General features: G+C 39.1%; 1 protein-coding gene across 1 annotated transcript in view; it reads left to right on the forward strand.

Moving 5' to 3' along the window:
- MEGF10 (multiple EGF like domains 10) overlaps positions 1 to 23,923 on the forward strand; it is a 128,885-nt gene that overhangs the window by 49,193 nt on the left and 55,769 nt on the right. Inside the window, exons 5-7 of the mRNA XM_008065041.2 lie at positions 17,525 to 17,771; positions 19,360 to 19,480; positions 23,275 to 23,411. Of these exons, the coding sequence (XP_008063232.1) occupies positions 17,525 to 17,771; positions 19,360 to 19,480; positions 23,275 to 23,411 (505 nt within the window). The remainder of the gene's footprint in view (positions 1 to 17,524; positions 17,772 to 19,359; positions 19,481 to 23,274; positions 23,412 to 23,923) is intronic.

Genomic DNA, 23,923 nt, shown 5'->3' on the forward strand with positions numbered 1-23,923 from the left:
GTGGAATTGGGATCCTGGACACTTATGGAGAAATTAGCAAGAAGTACTTCCCATTCCGAGCAGAATGAGGAAGGAAAGAGAGGCTGGGGTGGATGCAAACAGGCTCAGGGTGTTGGGGGTTCTGGTGGGCTATGGGGAGGAGAAGCGGAGGGAGTTTGTATTTTATAACCTTTCTTCTCTTGGTAAATTGGCAGGAGAGATAATCTACTGATGCCAAAAGGGCAGAAGTTGGGTTACATCAGTGATGATGATAGTAATAGGTCACCTTTATTGAGCGCTTAGTATGTACCAAGCATCATTGCAGAGTTTTACAGGAATTACCTCATGTAGTGTTCACAACATACTATGTGGGTTGCAATGATCATTTCTAGTTTACAGATGAGGAAACGGGGGTGCAGAAAAATCAAGTGACTTGCCTGAGTTTATGTATCAAGTAAGTGGTAGAGCCAGACTCACATCTCAATCAGAGCCAGTAACTTTGGGCCACAATGAGATGTTGCCTCCTGAAGTTGGAAAAGAGGTTTAGTGAAAGCAGCAAGATTCAGGAACAGAGGGTACGAGAGCAGGTGGCAGGGGCAAACAACACTGGACATGCGTGAAGAGAAATCCCCCGAGAGATGATGAGGGCTCATTAGCATTAGAGATGATGAGTTTATAATAACACCAGCCAGGACTTTCCTCATTTGTAATATTAAGAATGTTGGTCCAGAGTCTACTGATGATCCCTTTCAAGCTTGTGATTCTAGACATGATGTGCTTTAATAAATATGTAGTTCGTGAGATTTTTCTTTGTGTTGGAAACCCTTTGCGTGAGTAACCATAACACGTTTGCTTCCTTAATCTATATAATCCTATTTATAATTTTCAGATGGTCTGTAGAGAAATTTATTTTGCCTATGGCTATAGGGCACAACTGGCAGAGTCCTAAATCAGCCAGGACCCAGCAAATCGTTTTCAAATCCTTGTCCCTCAGGCTCTTTGCTTTTGTCATTAGGACCAAATAGAGGCAAAAATGGAAATTAATTTTGGTCTAGAAAATCCAAACTGGAGTTTTATTTAGTCACTAATAGCCATTCTGGTTAAATGTACTTGGAAGTAGTGAAAATATGCCTAGGGGGCAAGACTAGCTCACATGCTTTTAGGTACAACCTAAGAAACGCTGATAACCTTTTGTATAAAGCAGCTCTGCTGTGCAGTGTGGAGTAAGTAATAAGACTTTGCCTGCAGGATATTTGTATGGGGGAATCCATTTGAAGGATATTACAAGCCAGAAATTCTAAGGCACAAAAAGCTGACATATTTCCCAGCAAAGTCTGCCGTAAAGGCCTATTGACTGGCCACAATGGCGGGATCGATACTGTCTATGGAGAGAAGATGCTGGGGGCCCAGGCCTCACTGCAAGTCATTAACAGGTCTGTCGCACTGTCAGAATTACTTTAGGAATCAGGTTGATGGAGCAGCTGGGATAAGAGTTGCTCAGTTGGGTTCACTGGTGTTGGGGGCAGCACGATGATGATGGCTGGGAAGCATTGAGGTCAGAATGGTTCCTCAGAACTGTGCCAAAGGCAAGTTCACTGATGGACAGCCCAAATAGTTCCATAGAGGTCAACAGACAGAAACTGTTGATTGTTCTTTCCAAAGGATTGAAATCTGGGTTGTTTTTAGCCAATTTCTAGAGGGGAAAGAAAACTTCCTCCACCACCCCTCCAACCCCTGTCGTGGAATGGGATTGCCTTCGTCTAGCTGCTCGCAATTCTGCAATGTTTCTGTGCTTCACTTTCCTCAGGCTTTGAGTAAAGATAAGAATACCTACTTCATATGCTTGTGAGGATTAAATGAGACAATATCTGTTAAATGCTCAGCACTGTGCCTGGCAGCATACTAATGGCAAGTAAATGCTCCTTGCAATTCCTTATGTGACAAAGGTAACTTATACCATACTTCTTTGCAAGTGGTCCAGCCTTTTGACTGGACAGTGGCTGTGGGGACTGGGGAGGATAGGTAGGGCAGCTTGTTGTGGATATCCCATCTTGTCCTGCAGGACATATTCTTCTTTAAATGAAGATAATCTTTGTCCACAGTTGCTTGCTGAAAGATTCCCCAGACAGAAGACTTGGTAAAACGGTATTTTGTGTGTGATTTTTTGGGGGGAATGCAGTATAAGGATCATGGATGTCCTCACCAGATGAATTCATGTCTGGTTTATATTGCTTCCAGAATAGTAGAATACTATAGATGTTTACATTACTCATGCTAGTGAGTTCATATGCAGTGGCTGTAAAGACAAGGCTGGACTGTCATGCTGTTTAATTCCAGTTCATATCATTTATTGATTTTTCTTTTCTTTTTTTAACTTTGTGCAGTATTCATTTTTCAGCAAATCTTGTTGGTGCAACTTCAAAATATGATCCAATCTTCTCACTATCTCTACTGTTGCCACTCCAATTCAAGTCACATCTTCTCTAAATTGGTGATTGCAGTAGTCTCTTTGTCTCCTTCTTGGTCTCCCTGATCCTTTCTAGGGCCCCACTAGAGTCAAGAGTCAACTCTTTGATTTGAGATCAGAGTGACTTTGTTTTTTTCTGAGTTGGAATCCTACTCTGTCACCCAGGCTGGAGTGCAGTGGCATGTTCATGGCCACCACTGTGGAACTACAGGCATGTGACGCCACACCCAGCTAAGTTTTTGATTTATTGTAGAGACTAGGTCTTGCCAAGTTGCTCCAGCTGATCTCGAACCCCTGGGCTCAGGCAATCCTCTCACGTCGGGCCATGATCCACCAAGTCATGAATGATCTGTTCCTCCCTATGTCCCTGATTCCTTCTCATTCTGCTATCTTTCAGGATACCACACTGCACAGCCTTTCATTGGAATACCTTAGTTTCATTTCTGCCTTTGCACTTGATATTCCCCTTCCTGGAAAATAATACTTTCTCCCTGGCTCTTTATATGACTGGGTTCTGTAGATCAATTAGATTTCAACCTAAGTACCACAGCCTTAGAGGCACTTTTCCTGACCTCCGTATGCAGAGTATGCCCTCTTATTCTGTATCACATCTCCTTCCAAAATTTTTTTTATGGCACTCTCTGAAAATATTTGATTTGTTTACTTGTTTGATTGTTTAGTCTGTCTTCCTCTCCAGGATGTAAAACATGGATTTTGTCTGTTTTATTCACTGCTGTCTAGTTATCATTTAAGTCTAGCACAGTGCTGGGCACACAGTAATACTTGATAAATATTTGTGGAGGGAAAGAATGAGGGCCTACATGTGCCAAGAGTGGTAGTGGATATAAAAATGACAAATGAGAGATGGGTAAGACTCTGCCTCTTCTTTCCAGGTGCTTTCGGTTTAATAGAGGAACTAAAATATATCTTTAAAAAAAATAGATAGACAAAGCATCTAGAGAAGCCAAGGAGGAAAGTTCCAAAGGTCCTCTAGACAAAAGGAATGACTTGAAGTCTTTCCTTCAGTGGTCTTAAGGTTGCTCTGGCTCCTGTGACTTTAGGATTCATCCCAACTACGTGCGGTATAGACACATTCATTTCTGGTGACTTGGCAAAAGATTCCTTCCTCATAACTGGCAGCTGCAATGAAACTGTAGAATCCAGGCAAGATGTATTAGATGTGGTTTCTGTGAACTTTGAGGAAAATGTGGATCTGGGAGCTCCTCGTCTTCAAGAGAGACTCGATTGTGGTGAAGCATCATAGGTGGCGCAGTGACTTGTGAAAAGGTGACCCCTGACAAAGAAAGGTGTTTGAAAGTTAGTCCTTATTTGAATAGAGAATGCTTAACAATTTTTGCATCTAAACTTCTGCATGTTACTTCTCAAAGTGGCAGTTCTATAGGATGACATAGAATGTAGCTGTTAATTTGTATCCAAATGGAATATGAACAGTAATAAATTGTGCAAAGAAATTCAGACTATGAATTATTTCAAATCGCATAGCAATGAGTAGAATTCTATTAACCTTTTTGACTCCTCTTTTCTCAAATAAATAGCAGAAAATAACTTAGCCCAGTTTTTTAAAAATGTTCACATAGGAAACAGAAATATTAGATCATAAATCTTTATAATTTCTTTCATATAAACATGTAAGAATCACTTTCTGATGGCAGTAATGTGCAGCTTGGATGTTCTGAGTAGAGTGAAATAGTGATATGCATTATATGATCCTGTAGACTTATTGGTTGCCTTCTTCTGTTGTCTTAGCTACCAACTGATTTCAGTAGGTGAATTCAAAGCCATGAATATCTTGTCTCAGGGAATTATGTTGTCAATTGGCTGAGATAAAGTGTTCTCGTTTATTTTATAATGTAGTTTTTTTCATGGATATACCTGATATCTTATTGTTTGTGACTGTATTACATCATTTTTTCAAAATAGTTGAACATTTCCTCAGGGAAAAATTTCATTAAAAAAGCTAATCGCTCTTTTTTCCTTCTTTGATCAAAGTATGTTTTTTAATTCATATGTAACCTAGTTCATTTTAGAGTTTGAACATTTGTGCCTATAGCCTGGAGCAAATTAAGCATTCTTGACATGTATAAAACTAATAAACTGTGGAGAGTAAAAAACCGAATATACTTTTCCTAATTATAAAGGCTATTCCAGTAGGGCAAACAGTAGAGTTTACAAGAATGTAGCTCTTGACCCATAAATAAATGGTATCATCTTAAAAGTCTGTGAAAACCAAATGGTTTTACCACACACTACTGTTGCACAAAACTAGTAGAGGTAACCTTCAAAGAAAGTTTAAATTTTAATGGAAGTGATTTGAACTTGATGTTTATATATAACTGGGAATTTCTGTTTATACATTAAAGAAAAGCATCCTTTTTAAAAAAAAAGAAATTTATGTGGTAAAATTAGTATTACATAAGCAGATTTATCCATGTTGTAAATCAGTTCTGAGAATATTTAGACCACATCAAAGTTTAAAACTTCTTTAAGACAGAAAATACATAAGCAAAGTTAAAAGAGACACAAGAGATTAGGAAATTATTTTTGTAACATATAAAATAAACAGATGATTATTGTATAAAATACATCAAGAACTCCTACAGATCAATAAGGGATATAAACCTCTGAACTTTAGAACAGACCAAAGATATTATAAGGTAATTCAGAGGTAAGAAAACCTGATTGACCAATAGACAGGTCAATATATGAGAATATAATTATCATTGTAATAACAAGAAAGTACATAATAAAGGAACAAGATGTCATTTCTCACTATCAGATTGACAATGGTTAAGAAATCTGACAATATCAAGTGTTGACAAGGATGTAAAAGGAAGCTTCCATACACCACTCCCACGAGGGTAAATTGGCAGAGTAACTGTAGAGATTAATTGGCTATCTCTAGAGTAAAATTTTAATATGCATGGATCATATCATCCAGGATTTTAATTTTTTCACAATTTTTCTATATATCTTGGGGAAACCCTTGCATGTATCAATTAGGGGATATATTCTTTACAACTTTTTTTTTTTTTTTTGAGTTGGAGTCTCACTCTGTCGCCCAGACTGGAGTGCAGTGGCTGTTCCCGGCCACTGCAGCCTCGACCTGCTGGGCTCCGGCGATCCTTCCGCCTCAGCCTTCCAAGTAACTGGAACTACAGGCGCGTGCTACCACGCCCGGCTAATTTTTTGATTTATTGTAGAGATGAGGTCTCGCCAAGTTGCCCAGGCGGGTCTCAAACCCGCGGGCTCAGGCAATCCACTCACCTTAGCCTCCCAAAGGCGCGGGATTACAGGCTGAACCACCGAGCCCGGCTTCTTTACAACTTTTTAAGAGTGAAAATTTGGAAAAAACTAAAAATATTCACATATATGGGAAAACATAAATTGGTTGGAAGCTGTTAATATGTTGTAATGCTATATAACACTTATGGTATAGTAATGAACTCCATTACTATTCCACTATATTAGCAGAAGTATCAACTCTCCAGAAGGTTTTTTGACATGTGAAAGGCATGGAGTTTTATCATAACATTAGGTGAAAAAAGACAGAAGCACAGTCATGTATACATTTTACATGAAACGAATAAGTACATAAAACAATTCTATTTATTTCTGAACACTCGTCCAGACACACACACACAAACTGGAAGGATACGTATTTAAATATGACAATGTTTCCCTTTGGAAAAGGGGTAGAGAAAGAACGGGAGTTGTAAAGGAAAACAAAAGAAAGAACAGGAAAGCAGGCACAAAGAAGACAATGGGAACTTTTTCTGCAGTGTTTTATTTCTTACATTCAATGGTGGAACAAATGTAATACAATGTTCATAAAAGTCAAGTCTCAGTTGTGGATACACACAGGCTTTTCTTATAGTATTATTTGTACTCTCTCAGTTATTTTTTTTCTTGAGAAAAGTATATTAAAACTTTTAGACCATTCAATTAGTATTGAAGGTTCTGGGCCTAGGTTTCTTACTGTGGAATTATCGACAAATCAGTTAAGGCCTCTACCCTTTAGCCATTCATGTCCAAAATGAAGATAATAAGTATTTGTACAATGGTGGTCCTGTATAGTTATCTTTCAATACTCACCTCAAGTCCTGCTCTGGGAAACCTTCTCTCCCCCTTCTTTCTTTCTTCTGTCCAAAGGTATAGTGGACATAAGTCCTGTGCATTGTAACACTTAACATGTTATTTTGTGATAAAACTCACTGTGGGTGGAGAAGTTTTAGCTATAATACCTGTCTTAGCAAAGAACAGGTAGTAAATGCTCAATAAATATAATTTAGTAGCCATAAGATGCTTAACATTTTAAAATAAATAATAATAAATAATCAAAAGAATGAAAATATTATACGATTTTATAAAGCAAGACATTTTATAATAGCTCCATACATTGTTAATATTCTTTTGACATCGGTGAATGAATGTAATCCCCCCAAATCCCTTAAGTAATTCCAGCCTACAGTTTATATCATTGAGATTTTCCTATACTGTGTGTGAATAGGGTTGTCAACATTAGTCATAGAGAGACATCAACACTTACATTTAGGAACATTAAAGAGTAAACATTTCGCACCCTTTTTTTCTGGTTTATAATTTGAGATAAGCATACACTGAAGTTATAAAATGACGGTTCATGCTTTGAAAATTCATTTAGCAACCATTTTAAAAGAAGAATAAAGGTTCTCTCTCAGTCACTGAATAAAATTAATATAAACAGCACTGGGTGGTTGTTCCCAGTGACTATTGGCACTCTGTCAGCTCTCCAGAGGGTTTTTTGACATGTGAAGGACATGGGGTTTTTAGTGCTTTCAGAGGATCTGGAAAATACATTTTTATTGTTCTTCTTCATGGATGGAGAAGCTTTACAAAGTTATTTTATTTTTAAAGCGCTTGATGTTTTGAATGAGGATCTTTTCTTCTACCATTAACAAAGGGAATGACACACCACAGCCTTGTTAGCCTGAAGCACAAGGAATGAAATCATAGGGAGATAAAAGACCCTGAGGGGATTGAGGCTTAAGAAGAAAAGGTGTATGTTTCAGGAAGAACCATGTTTTTCTGTCCTTTGAGACAGCAGAAAATTAATTTTGTCTTTTCTAAAAGAAATTGTAGAGTTATTTTCTTGAAAGTGACTTATTTGCACTTTGTATGATAGACTATGAAGGACTGAATTTTCTTCCCTATTAATTTCTCTCATAGTCATGGATTTTCCTATGCTTAAAATCAGTGGAGAATATTATAGCCAAACTTCATATAAATATACATTGTCAAGTCAGTATACTGACTTTGATGCATCCTAATAAATACTTGACAAATTATGTGTTAAAAGCACTTACAGTGTTAATTACTTCAAACAGCAACCTGATGGGGCTAGTTATGTATTATAAGCTAACATCTCTTTTCCCATGATAAGCTTGCATTCTAAAATTCAACATGTTATTCCACTGTAAGTATCTGGTAAAGATGTATCCTCAAGGTTTTCGATCCACATATAATCCTGCAATTAAATCCCAGTGGTATTAAACCAAGGTTTAAAAACAAGCAAACAAACAGACAAAAAACTCCTAACTCATTTTGTTCATCAAGGACTTGTTTAGACCTAACACAGGTACACAGGACTGGGCACTTCGGTTGCTCTCTGTTATTCAGAATCAATTGCTTTAAAGAAGGATCTTGTAGTTCAAAATGCATTTCAAGGTTGCTTCTGTGGTCTTAGTTAGTACACCATGGGCATAGATAAAGTGGGGGAAAAACCTATTTAGTGCCCACTAATGTGGCAAGATTCTCCAGATTTTATTTATGACAATTTATTTATTTATACTAAGGTGGGTACTGCTAAGAAATTTGTGTGTTTGTTTCTTTTTCTTTTTACATTTCTGAACCCCATATACAAGCCTATAGCTCTGGACGTACAAGCATCAGAAAGTGGGAAATTTCTAAATTCAGTTTTTAATTGGCAATGACAAATAGGATGTAAGGCAGCACCGAGTTTCACTGAAGGCCTGAACTTTTTCTAGTTGCCTTTATACAATGAATGAAAGACCTAAGACTTGTTTTTTTTTTTTCTTTATGGGGTTACAGGACAATTTTATTTTTGAAATTCACATTGTGAGAACCAAGTTAATCTTTTTGATATGAATGATTGGTGCAAGACAAATAACATAAACTAATGTCGGCCATGTAACTCCAGCTTCATATACAGCTGGAGGGTATTTTTCTAGGGCATTTTTTTTCCCGGGATGAGGTGTTCCAACATGCAAATCAAAGAATAACATTTCTGCTGCTGCTAGATCTGTGCTGTGTCACTTATAGCGCAAGTACTTTTGGTGTAATTAGCATGTTCCGCTATCCTCAATTTATAAAAAGAAAAGGTGGCGACTTGTTCAAGGTTCCATAGCTATGAAGTGACTGTGGCCCAGCTAGGGCCCAGGTCTATCTAAGTTTAAATGGTTATACCCCTTCCTTGAGCCAGCTAGTGATTGGGAAATTTTGTAAAAAGATGAACTTGATGGTAAATATCACTTATTTCTCTAAGGGTAAAGTGATTTCATCTATTTTAATTGATTGGTTGATTAATTGATTGCTGAAGGAGCCTTTTGAATGAGACAATATGTCAATGTGTCCTTATTTCTTCCTCCAGAGCGCCACTCAACATTTCTGTTCATCTCTGATTGTGTCCCTTTCCTTGTCTTTTGCATGAAGACAAGAGATTTACTAGACTGTCTCCATTTGTTCAAAGACTTTTCCTATGTCTTGTTTTTGGTCAATACATGTTGGGATAATTCTTTTTTTTTTTTTTCTGAGTTGGGATAATTCTTTTTTTTTTTTTCTGTCGCCCAGACTGGAGTGCAGTGGCCGCTCCCGGCCACCGCAGCCTCGACCTGCTGGGCTCCGGCGATCCTTCCGCCTCAGCCTTCCAAGTAGCCGGAATTACAGGCATGCGCTACCACGCCCGGCTGATTTTTTGTTTATTGTAGAGATGAGGTCTCGCTGCCCAGGCGGGTCTCGAACCCGTGGGCTCAGGCAATCCACTCACCTCAGCCTCCCAAAGGCGCGGGATTACAGGCTGAGCCACCGAGCCCGGCTGGGATAATTCTTATCAAAACAATTCTGATGAACTAGTTGTCAACACTTTGAAGCCTGAGGACTGTCATTTTAGGCAAACAAGTATTATTTTTCAGATAAACAGCTATGAGACTATTATCCTGGTACATTCCCCTTTGAAAACCTGGCAGAAACAGTTAATCTACACTGATTCAGATTTTATAATTGATGACTGTCACTTCTTCGGTGTGGTCTGCATGGTGTAGGGAAGATGGCAGCTTTGGCAGCATCACATTGGTAAGTTTGGGTTGAGCCCTTCCTTGCTTTTGCCACTTGAACACTAAGTGACTTTGAACAAACTGCCATCAGAATCCATTTTGCACATGAAGATATAGGAATAATTATACCTAATTCTCTGAGTTACTGTGAGGCTTAGATAAAATGACCGCATAAAGTCCCTCTGAGTTACTGTGAGGCTTAGATAAAATGACCGCATAAAGTCCCTCATAATGTTATAGTTTCTGGCACATTACATTAGAAACTCAGTGTAGCTTAGAACACCTCACCGCTCGACTCTATCTTGTCTCCTTTTTGTGGAAAATTGGGCTGTGTGTTTGAGGTGAGTTAGGAGAGAAGAATGTACCTGGAATTTTTATGATGACTTTATGGGTTTCTCTACTTGTGAAAGTTATATTATTCTACATTCGCAATCATTTTCATTCATTCACCAGATATGTCTTGAGTGCCGCTGGTGCCAGGTACTATGTGGGTCTAGTTTTCAGGTAGATATGCTCCTAAAGTTAATGACATCAATACTATATCATAGAGGGCTTTTCAGCTTTTTGTTTGCATAGAGTATTATCAACTTCTAGATGCTCTTCAAATCTGACCATCTCTTAATTATATATTCTTTGAGAAATGTCTTATGTTCTCACTACTGAGACAGCTTCTTACCTTCAGTGTCCCTAAAAATTGAGTCATTAGCTGGCCCAAAGGCTTGCTCGGTGAATTGTTATCATTTGTTGCTCTGCCTTAGAAAGAGTGCTGGTTTCATATTAGATAAAAAATAAAATTGTGGGATATTTTGTTTTAATCAAAATATATTTCCTCAGGACTCTAGAAGCAAAATGGCCTCATGTAAAGTGCTTGGACTTTGCAGAATGTCTTGGGTTTGAATACTGATGCCACACTGACTAGCTTTTGGATACTCTACCTAAATATTCTAATCCCAAATATCCTCTGTGTGCTAAATGTGATAACGATACCCACCTGAGGACTAGAAAGAGCTGTGTGGTGTGTGGAGCACACAACCTGGCTCAATATAGGTGCTCAGCAGTTAGAACCGATGAAGAAACATGTTGCTTGCTATTCTCTTACTGACAAAAGGATACATGTTTACCATAGAAGATTTAGAAAATCTAGTTAAACCAAATGAATAAATCACACATATCTTAAAATCCAGAGATACCTAGTGGTACTGTTTCACTGTAGAGTCTTTTAGTGTCTCTCTGCCTTTCTCATTCTCTCCCTTTCCCCCAGATATTAGATTCAACCATAGGCAGTTTGGCCATTTTTAAAACCTGAATTGATAGCAGTTTCATCTGGTTCATTCTAATAAATTGCTAAAATTGGATCATATGGTGCATCTTTCATCTACTTTTTTTTTTTTACAATTATGATACTATAAATATCTTTCCAGTTCATAAAATATTCTCTGTAGTAATTTCAATCGATGTATATTATTCCATTGTATGATTATACCAGAATTTTTCCACTAGTCCCTGATTACTGGAAAATTAGGTTGTTTTCAATTTTTTGTTATTACAATCAGCACTGGGATAAACATCTGTTATCACTTTGGAGGAAGTGAAAGAGCGGTTTAGAACACAGACTCTGGAGACAGAGTTACCTGTGTAACTTTGAGCAAGTCACTGGGATCTCAATTTCCCCATCTACAGAACAGGGATAACAATAGAATCTACTTCACAGGGTCGCCATGAGAGTTAATCCATTGCAAGTGCTTGGAGCAGTGTCTGTGGCCCAATTGTTATTGATGAGTTAGCTATTTATCTATTATGAATAGTTATTGTCTTTACGTACATATACACATATTTCTTTGAAAAAAATTCTAAAAGAGGAATTTATCGTAAAAGGGCTTTTGATACACTTTTGCCAGATTCATCTCTAAAAACGATGTGGTAATCCACTCTCCTGTAGTACTCTATATGAGTGCTGGTTCCCACACAAAGGGAGAGACCACCATTGTTATTATCCTACTCATGACTCAGGGTGCACAATTTTTCACCTCTGAAATCAGAATGCATCTAACTAGCCATAATTGTCAAGCAGATGACTGCCATGATGTGATTGTGCAAGACCTTCTATTGTTAACTGCAAAAATCAAGAAAGGGTCATTGAGAATTAACATCCATGAAATTCATTTCATTTGGGAGATTTGGCAAACACATTAAAAACTATGATCTAAGTGCAAAGTGAGTGACATGGGAAATCGCTAATGCTGTTTTCAGAGAGCATCTTAGATTGGGTCTCAAAGGTACACCTTAAGACAGAGGTTCTTGAGCTACCTTTGAGAGACTGAGGAGGAGGAGGGAGGGAGAAGACAGGTCCACTATCTCTCTATCGCCACCTAATCTTATGTTTATTTCTATTTATTTTGTTGTTGTTGCTGTTGTGCACAGAGCTACAAAAGATGATAATTGCCTTACAATAGCATAGAGATACAGGTGGCATTCATGGACCTTTTGACTTTGGCTGTATCATTCTCCCTGAAAGTAATGCCTCTTGCACATCACGCCCCTCTTATACTCTGGCTTCCTGTTTAAAAATTCTCTACCCAGCAGGGAGACAGCCTACAGACTGGGAAAAAGTATTTGCCAACTCTAGGTCTGACAAAGGCTTAACATCCTGGATCTACAAGGAACTGAAGCGTACTGAAAAGAAGAAAACAAACAACTCCATTATAAAATGGGCAAAAGACATGAACAGACACTTCACAAAAGAAGACATTCGAGCAGCCAACAAACACATGAAGAAATGCTCAACCTCACTAATCATCAGGGAGATGCAAATCAAAACCACACTGAGATATCACCTAACTCCAGTCAGAATGGCAATTATCAACAACTCAAAAAATAACAGCTGCTGGAGAGGGTGTGGTGAAAAGGGAACACTTCTACACTGTTGGTGGGAGTGTAAACTAGTGCAACCTCTGTGGAAAGCAGTGTGGCGATTCCTAAAAGCTCTAAAAATTGACCTTCCATATGACCCTGCAATCCCCCTACTGGGAATATACCCTGAAGAACACAAATCACTCTATAAAAAAGATACCTGCACACGTATGTTTATCGCAGCATTGTTCACAATAGCAAGAACCCTGGAAAACAACCATGCTGCCCATCAAAAGAGGACTGGATTAAAAAAATGTGGTACATATACACGATGGAATACTACGCAGTCATAAAAAAGAACAAAATCATGAATTTCGCTGCAACCTGGATGGAACTAGAGTCTATAATACTGAGTGACCTCACACAAAAACAAAGATCAGAATATCACATGTTCTCACTCATATAATGGACCTTGAACATCCAATGCAATTCTATGAGAAAATGACGGATGGTACTGGGAAACTATGGGGGGGAGAGGGATGGGATTAACAGTAGCAAATATCTGTCGGGGGATGGGAAAACACTTCTTATCTACAGGGTGCCTGAATGAAACGTCATTGTACACCTACCCTTAACTGTACCCCACAAAACCATAATAAAAAATACTGATTAATGAAAAAAAAAAAACAAAAACAAAAATTAAAATTGTGCTTTCTGGTTAAAAAAAAAAAAAAAAAAAATTCTCTACCCTTCACTTAAATAAGGTACACCCTGCCTTTAGGTTTCAGTTTAGGCATCATTTTAGTAGGCAAGGCTTTCTGGACACACCAACACTGGGTAAGTACCATTCCTATGTTTTCCATTTTGCTTTGTTTATTCCCCAACCTTGCTGCTTGTTACCCAGTATAGTATTGCCTACTGACTTGATGGCTCTGCTGTTACACTGAAAGCTGCTAGGAGCATGTATTCTACTGTTTTCTTTTGAATTACAGGTCTGGTACCATGTCTGGCACATGACAGGTACTTAAAGATATCAGTTGAATGAATTACAGTACCCAGTCATTGGATGTAACCTGTGGTTATTGGGGCCATTGAAAGTTCTAGCCACAGGGTTCCAGTGTGAGTCCATTGTCTTGAAAGGACCTAGCACTCTACTAGTTTTCACTAAGGAGATCTTGGGAGCATGGATTATATATTTTTGATAGTACACAGTAGTTTAACATTTCTTTTATTTCCAACTTATTGTGGGAGCTTATTAGAGCAAGCTATCTGTGCCTGGCTGAGATGCTCATTAAGCCATCTCTTAAAACATCTGCATGAATCTGGGCGCATTGCATCTGAGAACCAAGTTTTCAGTTGTTAATACAGTAAGTACTGAAACCAGAAGCTGAAAATGAATCATCACTCGCTCACTAGCATTTGTGTTACTTTCAACTTAATCTGAAATGAAATTTTGTTCCTTTACCTCTTTTTTTCCTGTTAGGATATTCAAGTTATTTTCATGTTAAATACATCTTTCCTAAGTTGTTAGTGGGAGTAACCAACCACTCTCTTGAGGAGTGAAACGCTTGCCCTAATCTTGAGATTAGAGTGAGGTGTTAGGTAAAAGATGACAGTGGTGGTTTGAATTCAAATTGTCTCCAAATTGTCTCTCCAGACATGGTACTTGAATTCTGCCTCTTGTGTAGATGTAGTCAGTGTGCCCTTGTACTTGTAATAATCAGGGAAGAAAACTGGCCTATGTGCTGTAGACTGAGTAACGCACTGGAATACATTAAAAAATGGATGTGATGAAATGATTAAATATGACAAATGAAGAAAGGGAAGGAAGTCACAGTGATGCCTGAATTCAACCCAGCTTTGTGCCCTACTTGTTCTACTTCCAAATTTCTGTGGTAGTTGTTCCCCCCTACCCCACAATAGCCCATTTGAGGCATAGTATTCACATTGTGATGTCCATGTATTAGCGGCCTTTTAGGAAAAGAGAGCCCAAAGCGGGGAAGTTGTCACTTCAAAGCATGCCATAGTGCTTAGATATAGCCAAGAAATTAACCATGTCAGCATGATAATATTTCTTTAAAAGCCTAAAACTCTTTTTTTTTCTATGTGGATAGCTATCAGTTTCTGCTAGAAACTCATGTCTGTTACGATGAGATAAAGTTTGTTTGTTTGCTTGTTTGTTTTTTGGTCTAATCCCCAGAAAAAGAGCTGGTGTCTGCTCTTTTTTGGAAGGAAGATAGAAATTGTTGATTGGGATATAGAAAGGGTCAGGAAGAAGACCTCATTTCCTCTTCCTATCACTCTTCTGTTGTCATAAGACATGCTTTGTACAACGTATATGCTCAGGGCCACTCTGACTACAGCATCACAGGGCAAAAACTCTGCAGTAACCCACCAGGATTTTTTAAAATGATTTTATCAAGGCAATTTTATTAACTAAAATTCCTTTTCTGTCAGTCAACTAATTCTCCATCAAACATAATGAATTGACAGATATTTAATTCAATATCTGAGGCTCATAGAAGTTGAGAGGGATATGGACACTTTGAAGAAGTTTCAGCAAAAAAGATGATTGAAATTGAATAAGCTTTTTCCCCCCCTTTCTTTTCCTCCTCATCCTCCTCTCCTCCTCCTCCTCCTCTTCCTCATCCTCTCTTCTTCTTTTGACAGGGTTTTACTCTGTTGCCCAGGCTGGAGTGCAATAGCATGAACACAGCTCACTGTACCTTCCTAGGCTCAAGTTATCCTCCCGCTTTAGCCTCCCAAGTAGCTAGGACTACAGGCATGTGCACCATGCCTGGCTAATTTTTCTGTTTTTTATAAAAACAAAGTCTTGTTTTTTGTTGCTCAAGCTGGTCTCAAACTCCTAGCCTCAAGCGATTCTCCTGCCTCAGCCTCCCAAAGTGCTGGGATTACAGGTGTGAGCCACTGCTTCCAACTGAATAAGCTTTATGAAAACGAGTAAAAGTCTTGGCATTGTAGTATTTAGAAAAGAGCAGGGTGGGCTACATTTCAGTTTCAGGAATAATATTCACAATATAGAGGATAGTGATGAACTGGGTTGACTATACTATGTAAAGTGCAGGAGAAAAGGATTAATGGCTCATGTGAAATGGAGATTTTTCTTACTCTTGAGGAATGATGAATCAAGGAATATGTTACAAAGGACTGTAATTTACTTTGGAGGACCTTAAAAACAGAATAGATTCTTCTCTGCCTGTGGTAATTGAGAGGATCAAAAGGAACATACCATGTAAGTTTTTAACAGAATTTTCCCACCTAAGATTCTAGATTAAAAGAGTTACAATTGAAAAGAGACCCATTGTCCATATTCATAGGCAATAAAAAAACTCATATGAATAACAATAAGGCTTAAATCTCATTTTGGAACTACCACTTAATCTTATTTTGTGAAAGAAGGTTGTGTGTTCTTAGGTAATTGCTTTCTTGATCTGCTTTAGGTTCAATAATTCTCTCTCATTGTTTTTTATTGTGCTAAAGTATGCTTATTAAAGAACTAATGAGACCAAAACCGTACTGATTAAAAACAGAATTATTCATTTAAACCTTTGGATATTATGAAATCAAAAGTAGATTCTAATATTGGAAGATAGATTCTGCACTTCTGATGAGTTGTTTGCTGTAAACCTAGAGTTCTATATATTTGTTCATAATAGTTGATTGCAGAACTGTTAAAGTTACAAAATTTTTATGAAATGAAACTGATTTCTTTTTCGTCATAAAAGCAATGTATCCTAAAAGCTCCAGGCAGGGTGCTTCTTTTCTAGTGATTTTTATAGCATCTGATTAATAAGTAAATGCACTGCTGACTGGGCAGTGCATATTAAGAGTAGGTTTTATTTATCATCCTGTAATTTTATAGAATGCTTGGGATTGGGGTTTTTTCCTTTCCTGCTCCCCCTTTCCTACTCATTGACTTTTGTATTGCAACCACTCCTTCTCTTTGGAACTGCACTTTGCATATATCTTTCAAATGCTATTTTTTTCCTTTGTCTTAGTTGGTTTCATGCACATACTGCCTTTTTATTTGATGTCCATTTTAGGTTTCAGGTTTGTCTTATTTGCTAACTAGGTCTGTATATTTAAACATATTAGTTCATTTTTTCCTGCCTTTTCTTTTTGGTAGGTAATTGGGATTCCTTCTTAATCTCAAAGTTTGACTGATATCTTAAAAGCATATCAGTAGTTTTATTCTTAGAGTACTCTGGCTCAGACCTGTGTAGCAGGGTTAGTTTAATCCCCAACAGCTTGGTCTCTGAGTCCCCTCTTCCTTTTCACCTTCACTGCCTGGGTTCCAGCCCCCTCCTGTGATCTGGCCTATTCTGTTCTTCTTGCTCCATTTCTCTCTCTCTCATTGTCAGCTCCTTCCTGTTTTTCCCTCATGCTTAGTAGGAGACATATTGGCACTGTCCCTCCTTGCTTAAAATCCTTCACTACCAATTCCTTGTCCACAGGATGCAATTCAAACCCCTTAACATGCATAAAAGTCCCCGCATGAGCTGATCATTCCCACCTGCCTAGCCAGCCTCCTCTCCCCACAGCCCCTTTCACCCCTTGTTTAGCCCATTACTCTAGCCACATCAAACACCACACTCTGGTGCAAGAACAGGCTGATCAAAGGCATGAAGCTGGAAATGAAGATGCTTAAGCAACAGAGTGATGAGAAGTGGCCCAATTGGTGCTGAGTCCCTTTGTGAAGCCTTCCATGGTTTGGTGCCAGAGCCCTGAATCCCCTTTAACGAATGGCAATGAGGGGTCATCAAGCCATTTTCTCCAAGGGGAGAAAAAAGCTGGTTTTGAAGAGCTTGCTATTACACCCACGCTCTGACATCTCCCATTTTTCTCTCCCCAATCTCAGCCTGCGATGGTGATCACTGGGGCCCCCACTGCAGCAGCCGGTGTCAGTGCAAAAACGGGGCTCTGTGCAACCCCATCACAGGGGCTTGCCACTGTGCTGCAGGGTTCCGGGGCTGGCGCTGTGAAGATCGCTGTGAGCAGGGCACCTACGGCAACGACTGTCACCAGAGATGCCAGTGCCAGAACGGAGCCACCTGCGACCACATCACAGGGGAGTGCCGCTGCCCACCGGGATACACAGGAGCCTTGTAAGTGACATGCTGCCACCATCAGTTATCTTGTGCCACAGTCTCCACTGCTGCATGAAGAGTTTCTGACAGGTCTCGACTTCAGACACAGATACAGAGGTCAGCAGTGATGGCCACTAGCACTGCTCCTCTTTGACCATTGGACATCAGAGCCCAGCCAGAATCTAAGGGCCAGCCAAGGTAGAGAGGGACTGTCAGGACGTTGTGATTAATGACAATATTCAGGAGTTGCTGGGGCGGCTTTGAGGTTCTGCTTTGAATCTCCAGAGATTCTGCTCGCAGTGGCAATGAATGAGCTGGAGAAAGCTGGATGGATTTCAGTGCATTAGAGGAGAAACGGAAGAAAATGTTTCAAAATAATCTAATAAAAGATGAGCTGCCATGGATACATATGTTATTTAATGCCTGTGGACACATGTGGATTTGTGAATACAAAGGTATATGTATTACATCTGTGTACAGTATGGGGACAAAGATAGTTTATTTCTTTCTGAAGAGCATTCAAGCAACCACTGAACCTCCTCTACTTTATTTCGTGGGAAAGGCATTCTTCAGTTTACTTTAGCAAACAGAATAAGAGGCAGAAGTTGCCAAAAAAATAAGATATTAAAAAATCTTGTTCCCTGACTGAGAAGATTACACTTATAAATCACAGAACTAAAATTTGAAGGGAAAATTGTGGCTGAGTAGGTAAATACTTTCTGCCACCAGTGTTAAAGTCTATAAGTAGAACTAAAGAAAAAAAATGTGTTAGCCTAGAAAGCCCTGGTTTTCAGAAGAATGGATGATTGCCTCAAACTGTTTAATTGTTAATACTGCTTTTCTGGGTTTTCAGCAAGGCACAGCTGAATAGGACTGTGGGAAACTTGGAGCAATTTCACAGGAGAGCAGAAAAGACAAGGGCTTAGAGAAGAAGATCCATAAAACATGGGGGTAAAGGAGTGGAGACTTGTCATTCTGGCAAGAGAAGGCTGAGAATGAACCGTGAAGACAATGTGCACAATGGGGTGGTGCGCAAACGTCTTAATTTTCTTTGATATTAAAGCCAACACACAGACAAAAGTAGGCATAAACTTATAGAACAAAAACTTTATATAACTAAAAAACAAATGGTAGCGTGAGCCTGTAGTTCCACCTACTTGGAAGGCTGAGGCGGAGGGATCGCCGGAGCCCAGCGGGTCGAGGCTGTGGTGGCCGGGAGCGGCCACTGCACTCCAGTCTGGGTGACAGAGTAAGACTCCAACTCAAAAAAAAAAAAAAAAAAAACAAGTGCTTCATGAGAGTTACGTGAAAGTTCTCATCAGCAGTGAGTGTTTGGCCACTTTCCTTCCTTTGTCTTAGATAGGACAGATTCTCCTCAAACTGAAATGGTTTTATTAGAAAGTACCCCCAAACAAAGGGAAGGTATGGGTGACTCCTCCAAGATACTTCCAGATGATACAATTAATGTTCTTGATGTTAATTAATTAAATTAATTAAATTTTGAAGGCTTGTCTATTTCAGGGTCCCAGGTGCTGTTGTGCCTGTGAACCTTGGAGTTGTGTGGGTGGGAAATAACAGTATCTTTTGTCACATGTTAATCCTTTAGCTGTGAGGATCTTTGTCCTCCTGGTAAACATGGTCCACAGTGTGAGCAGAGATGCCCTTGCCAAAATGGAGGAGTGTGTCATCACGTCACTGGAGAATGTTCTTGCCCTTCTGGCTGGATGGTAAGCTTCCTTCCCACCTCCCTCCAAACCTACCAAAGTCACTCACTCATTCCAGGATGCTCAAATGAATACACATGTGGAGGGTTTTAGCACAAAAGAAAGTTACAATGATGGTTAAAGACATTTTAAAGTTGAAATCCTTCAGTTCCAAGAAGACAGAAGGTGACTTAATTCTAGACCTGAAGTGCATTAAGGGCTCTCATGGAAAAGATAGTGGTAAATATCCAGTCTCACTACAGTCTCATTACAGGGCTCTCATGGAAAAGATAGTGGGCTCTCATGGAAAAGATAGTGGTAAATATCCAGTCTCACTACAGTCTCATTACAGGGCTCTCATGGAAAAGATAGTGGGCTCTCATGGAAAAGATAGTGGTAAATATCCAGTCTCACTACAGTCTCATTACAGTATTTCACAGTCAGAGCTGAAAAATACTGGAATTATTTAATAGTCATTTTCATAATCATCTTTTATGAGTTGCCGTTTTCCTTTGGGAAGATTATTCTCAACAGAATGTATTATGTGAAAAAAGTTATCCAATCATATAAATCTGGAGGCATATTGAGGTAAACCAAGTTTACCAAGTGTTACAGAACTTCTCAGAGTCTTTAGTTTGATAATCCAAGAGGAGGCTATAAGTCATCACACTTCCCAGATTTTGACCAGGATACCCTTTATTCATGTAGGCTTAGTGTTATGTGCCACACAAAACATAATACTCAGTGCCAATTAGTTTACTAATCGGACTTCTCTGAAATCAGGAAATAATATTGGTTGTTATCTCTCTGACATATGGTTTGTCCATATGTCTGCTTGAAGGCAGAAGAGTGAATGACCAATGTCTATTTCCTTCATGAACAAACTACTTAACAGAGCAATTTACTTCATTATCACCTTCTGTCGCCATAAGCTGTTCTTTCAGAGGTTACAAGTGACGTCTTAATTGCTAAGACTCTTCTGTTCTCATTCTGCTTCTCTTCTCCAAAGCTTTTGACTGTTGATCACTGACCTTCCTTCCTTAACCTCTTCGCCTTCTATTTCTCTAATCATCCTCTCTTACCTCTTATACTAACAATCTCTTTTCCTCATCCCCCTTCTTCTACATACCACTTCATTACACTATTTCCTAGTCTCTGGTCTTGCTCTTCTTCTCTTTTCTCACTATAAATCTTCTCTGGAAATCTCCTGTAGACCCATAGCTTTAAGATTTGCCTGATGATTTTCCTAAATTTGTATCTCACTGGTCCTAAGCCAGATGTGTATTTGTCACCCCAACCTTGATACCCTGTGGACGCGATGCCACCATCTGTTTGGGCTCCACCCAAACAGAAGTGGAGACTTAAGGTGAGGATCAGAAATGGTGGGTAGGCCAGACAGATCTCCATCCTGCAGGTCAGACATGGAAAAACTCAGTGAGGCGATGGAGTTAGAGGGGGAGGGGGCCTTGAATGGAGTGTCTGAGGTCGAGGTGAACAAAGAAGCTACTGAGGTAGTACTGAGCAGATTTGAGCAGGCCCAGCGAGGTCAATGTTAGTAAAACCAAACTTGTACACTCAAGCCCTTCTCTCTTTTTTTTAGATTGAAAATGTAGTCTATTTAGAAAGTAAATTGGAGGGAGGGAAAAGGAGGATTGGGGAAGAGCTTCCCACTCATGCCCTTCTTAAGGCTACTCCTCTTCTACCTTTTAAAAATCTTGGTTAAAACTCACACTTCTCTCTTAGTTGTCCAAGGTAGAGATGCTGGATTATCTTTGACTCCTTCTATTCTTTCATTTTCTAGGCTCAACATTTTGCCAACAGTGGTCCTTGGCAAGGGAAGAGTTTTGCTGGAGTGGCAGGGTATTGGGAGTCCTGCATTGGATGAGGAATGCAGGCATTCTACTCCTAGGGCTTTTGTGTAGATATTGTCTATTGAGTTGTTTTGCCCTGAGGTTGAAACTCTTCTCAGTTAGGGTAGTCAAGACATGGGATGATGGCAGCCACAGGCTTGGACCATGAGTCCCAGTAGGTGGACAGATGGACTCCTTTCAAGAGGCCCAATGGAGCCTCCCTGCCACCCTTTTCTCTGTGATCTGGGCCCCTTACCTAAACAGCTTTAGCTCATGTTTTTTCCCCTGTGCATGGCTGAGCTTCCAACTTGTACTTCTACTTTACAACATTTTATCTGTGCTGTCATCCTAGGTGCTTTTCAAAGCACCTATTACACACACGCACACACACTCACATGCGCGTATTTCAACTAAGAGAAATATGCTTCTCTTCAAGCTTTTGGTCATGTTAATCCTTATGCATAAAAAATATTTCAACAGCATTTCTGAAGGTTTGTGGGACCATTATGTGTAGTTAAAGTCAGGCTCTGAAAAGGTGAGAATTTTCACCCAAACTCCTGCTTACCACGGCTGACTCTTGGCACATTATTCCTTTAGTCATGCTTTGCATTGCAATAAGTATGATATGTTGTGCTAGAATGGAAAGATTAGAGCTATTTTTACATCTGTCCCCTTCACCACATTGTGAGCTAACTAAGGGTTGTGACCTTCCTTATCTTTGATTCTCAGTGTTTAGCTCAATGCTTGGCACATAGATGATTCTCAGTTAAGTGCTGATTTGAATCCTCTCTCAAAGGCCTTTTGGGTTCCAAGAGTCTGTGGAAGAAATTTCCCTGTTTGTAGATAGCTAGAAACCACCAGAGGAGACTTAATTAGCACACCAACTGCCTTTGTGGGTAGCCAGAAGTTAGAGGAAATATATTTTCTTATGCTGTCCAGAATAAACATTTACAAAACCATCTGGTGTTCACTAGCCTCCAATTTCAGAGTGCCCACAGTCTGCCCTTTTTTTAGAGAGAGAGAGGACAAAGCAACAGCTCTCAACAATTTAAAACATTAGAAAAAAATCCTCATTATTTGGAATATGTTGTTTGACTAATTATAACTCTGATAAATAGATGAAAAGCTAATAGCCCAAGCGATATAGCCAAGTAAGGTGAAAAGTAGGGTATTTCATTGACTAATAAGTATGGTATCTTATTCATATCCACAAAGGACTGGAGTAAATATAATGACTGTCCTCAACAATGGACAGCCTCTAGTGTGAGGACAAATGTCCAAGTCACGCTCTTGACTTTTCTTCCTAGAAAATAAGCTTTCCTATTGATCTTGGCTTGGGAATACTTGTTGAATCTGCTAAAAATAAAGCATTTTGCTTCTGCAATACATGTCCGGGTTCATTCCTGTTATTCCTGTAGACGTATTTCTTAGGCAATGTTATTGTTAATTCAGGCACACAAAATTTTAATCTTATATATGCTACATTTTAGGAAATAAAGCCAATGATAATGTGTATTTTCTCTAGAACATATGGTAAAGCATTTGAATATTCCATGTGTGCCAGATGTTGCCGTTTATGTAACGGATGCTCGATAAGTATTGTTGACTTATTGTGTGCGTAACCCACAAAGAAGAACACTTAGGAGGATTTATAAATTCCTCAGGTTGCCATGATAATTTGATGTAACTTTCTCTTAAACTTCAATTTTAATATGGATTTTTCTTAATATTACCATTCTGCTGTCTTTAAATGTATCTTGAGATTTGGGCTTATCAAGTAGATAAGTCAATTTAACATTTCTAACATGACAAATAGTTAATGTGTTCTAAAATTCCCTAATCTAATTTTCTTGCAGCCCTTGTTCCCATATCCCTCCTTCCCTATTTCCTCTCTTTTCTCCTACCACCTTCAGTCAGTACTTCTCTGGCTGGAGGCCCATCTAATTTTCCAAGTCTTTCTGAATGCAGGGCACAGTGTGTGGCCAACCTTGCCCCGAGGGTCGTTTTGGAAAGAACTGTTCCCAAGAATGCCAGTGCCATAATGGAGGGACGTGTGATGCTGCCACAGGCCAATGTCATTGCAGTTCAGGATACACAGGGGAACGGTAAGGGATGTCCTTGTGCTTCTCTGACCATTCATAATGGCATGAAAGGAATATGTGGAGTTCCGGGAACATCTTCAGTACCATTTGTCTGTGTCTGTTCTGTGGAATTTTAGTAGCATCTTACAGCATCAGTGTGTTTGACAGATTCTATCCTAATTCAGTATACAGAAACTGAATCATAGATAATAATAGTAATCTGAAGATAACAGAGAAAGCATTTTTAAAAAGACAGAATATTAGCTATTTAGCACCCATGGTAAATGTGTCATGCTAAAAGTTGAGTGTTTAGGACTGCCACTTACATTTTAAGTATTTTTGGATAGATTTAGTTGAAAGTGGGCTATGTACTTAGGAACTTTTAAAAAGTATAAAGTTACCTTCCTAACGCTCAGTATTCTATTATGAATATTAGTATTATATTGTGTGGTTGTGATAGAGTGGGATCCACTGGGACTCACAGAGAGCTCAGGTACCATGTGAAATAGGAACATATGTCTGTGCTTGTGTGATTT

The sequence above is a fragment of the Carlito syrichta genome, unplaced genomic scaffold, assembly GCF_000164805.1.
Source record: "Carlito syrichta isolate Samal-C Ts95f unplaced genomic scaffold, Tarsius_syrichta-2.0.1 Scaffold308139, whole genome shotgun sequence".
Taxonomy (NCBI): domain Eukaryota; kingdom Metazoa; phylum Chordata; class Mammalia; order Primates; family Tarsiidae; genus Carlito; species Carlito syrichta.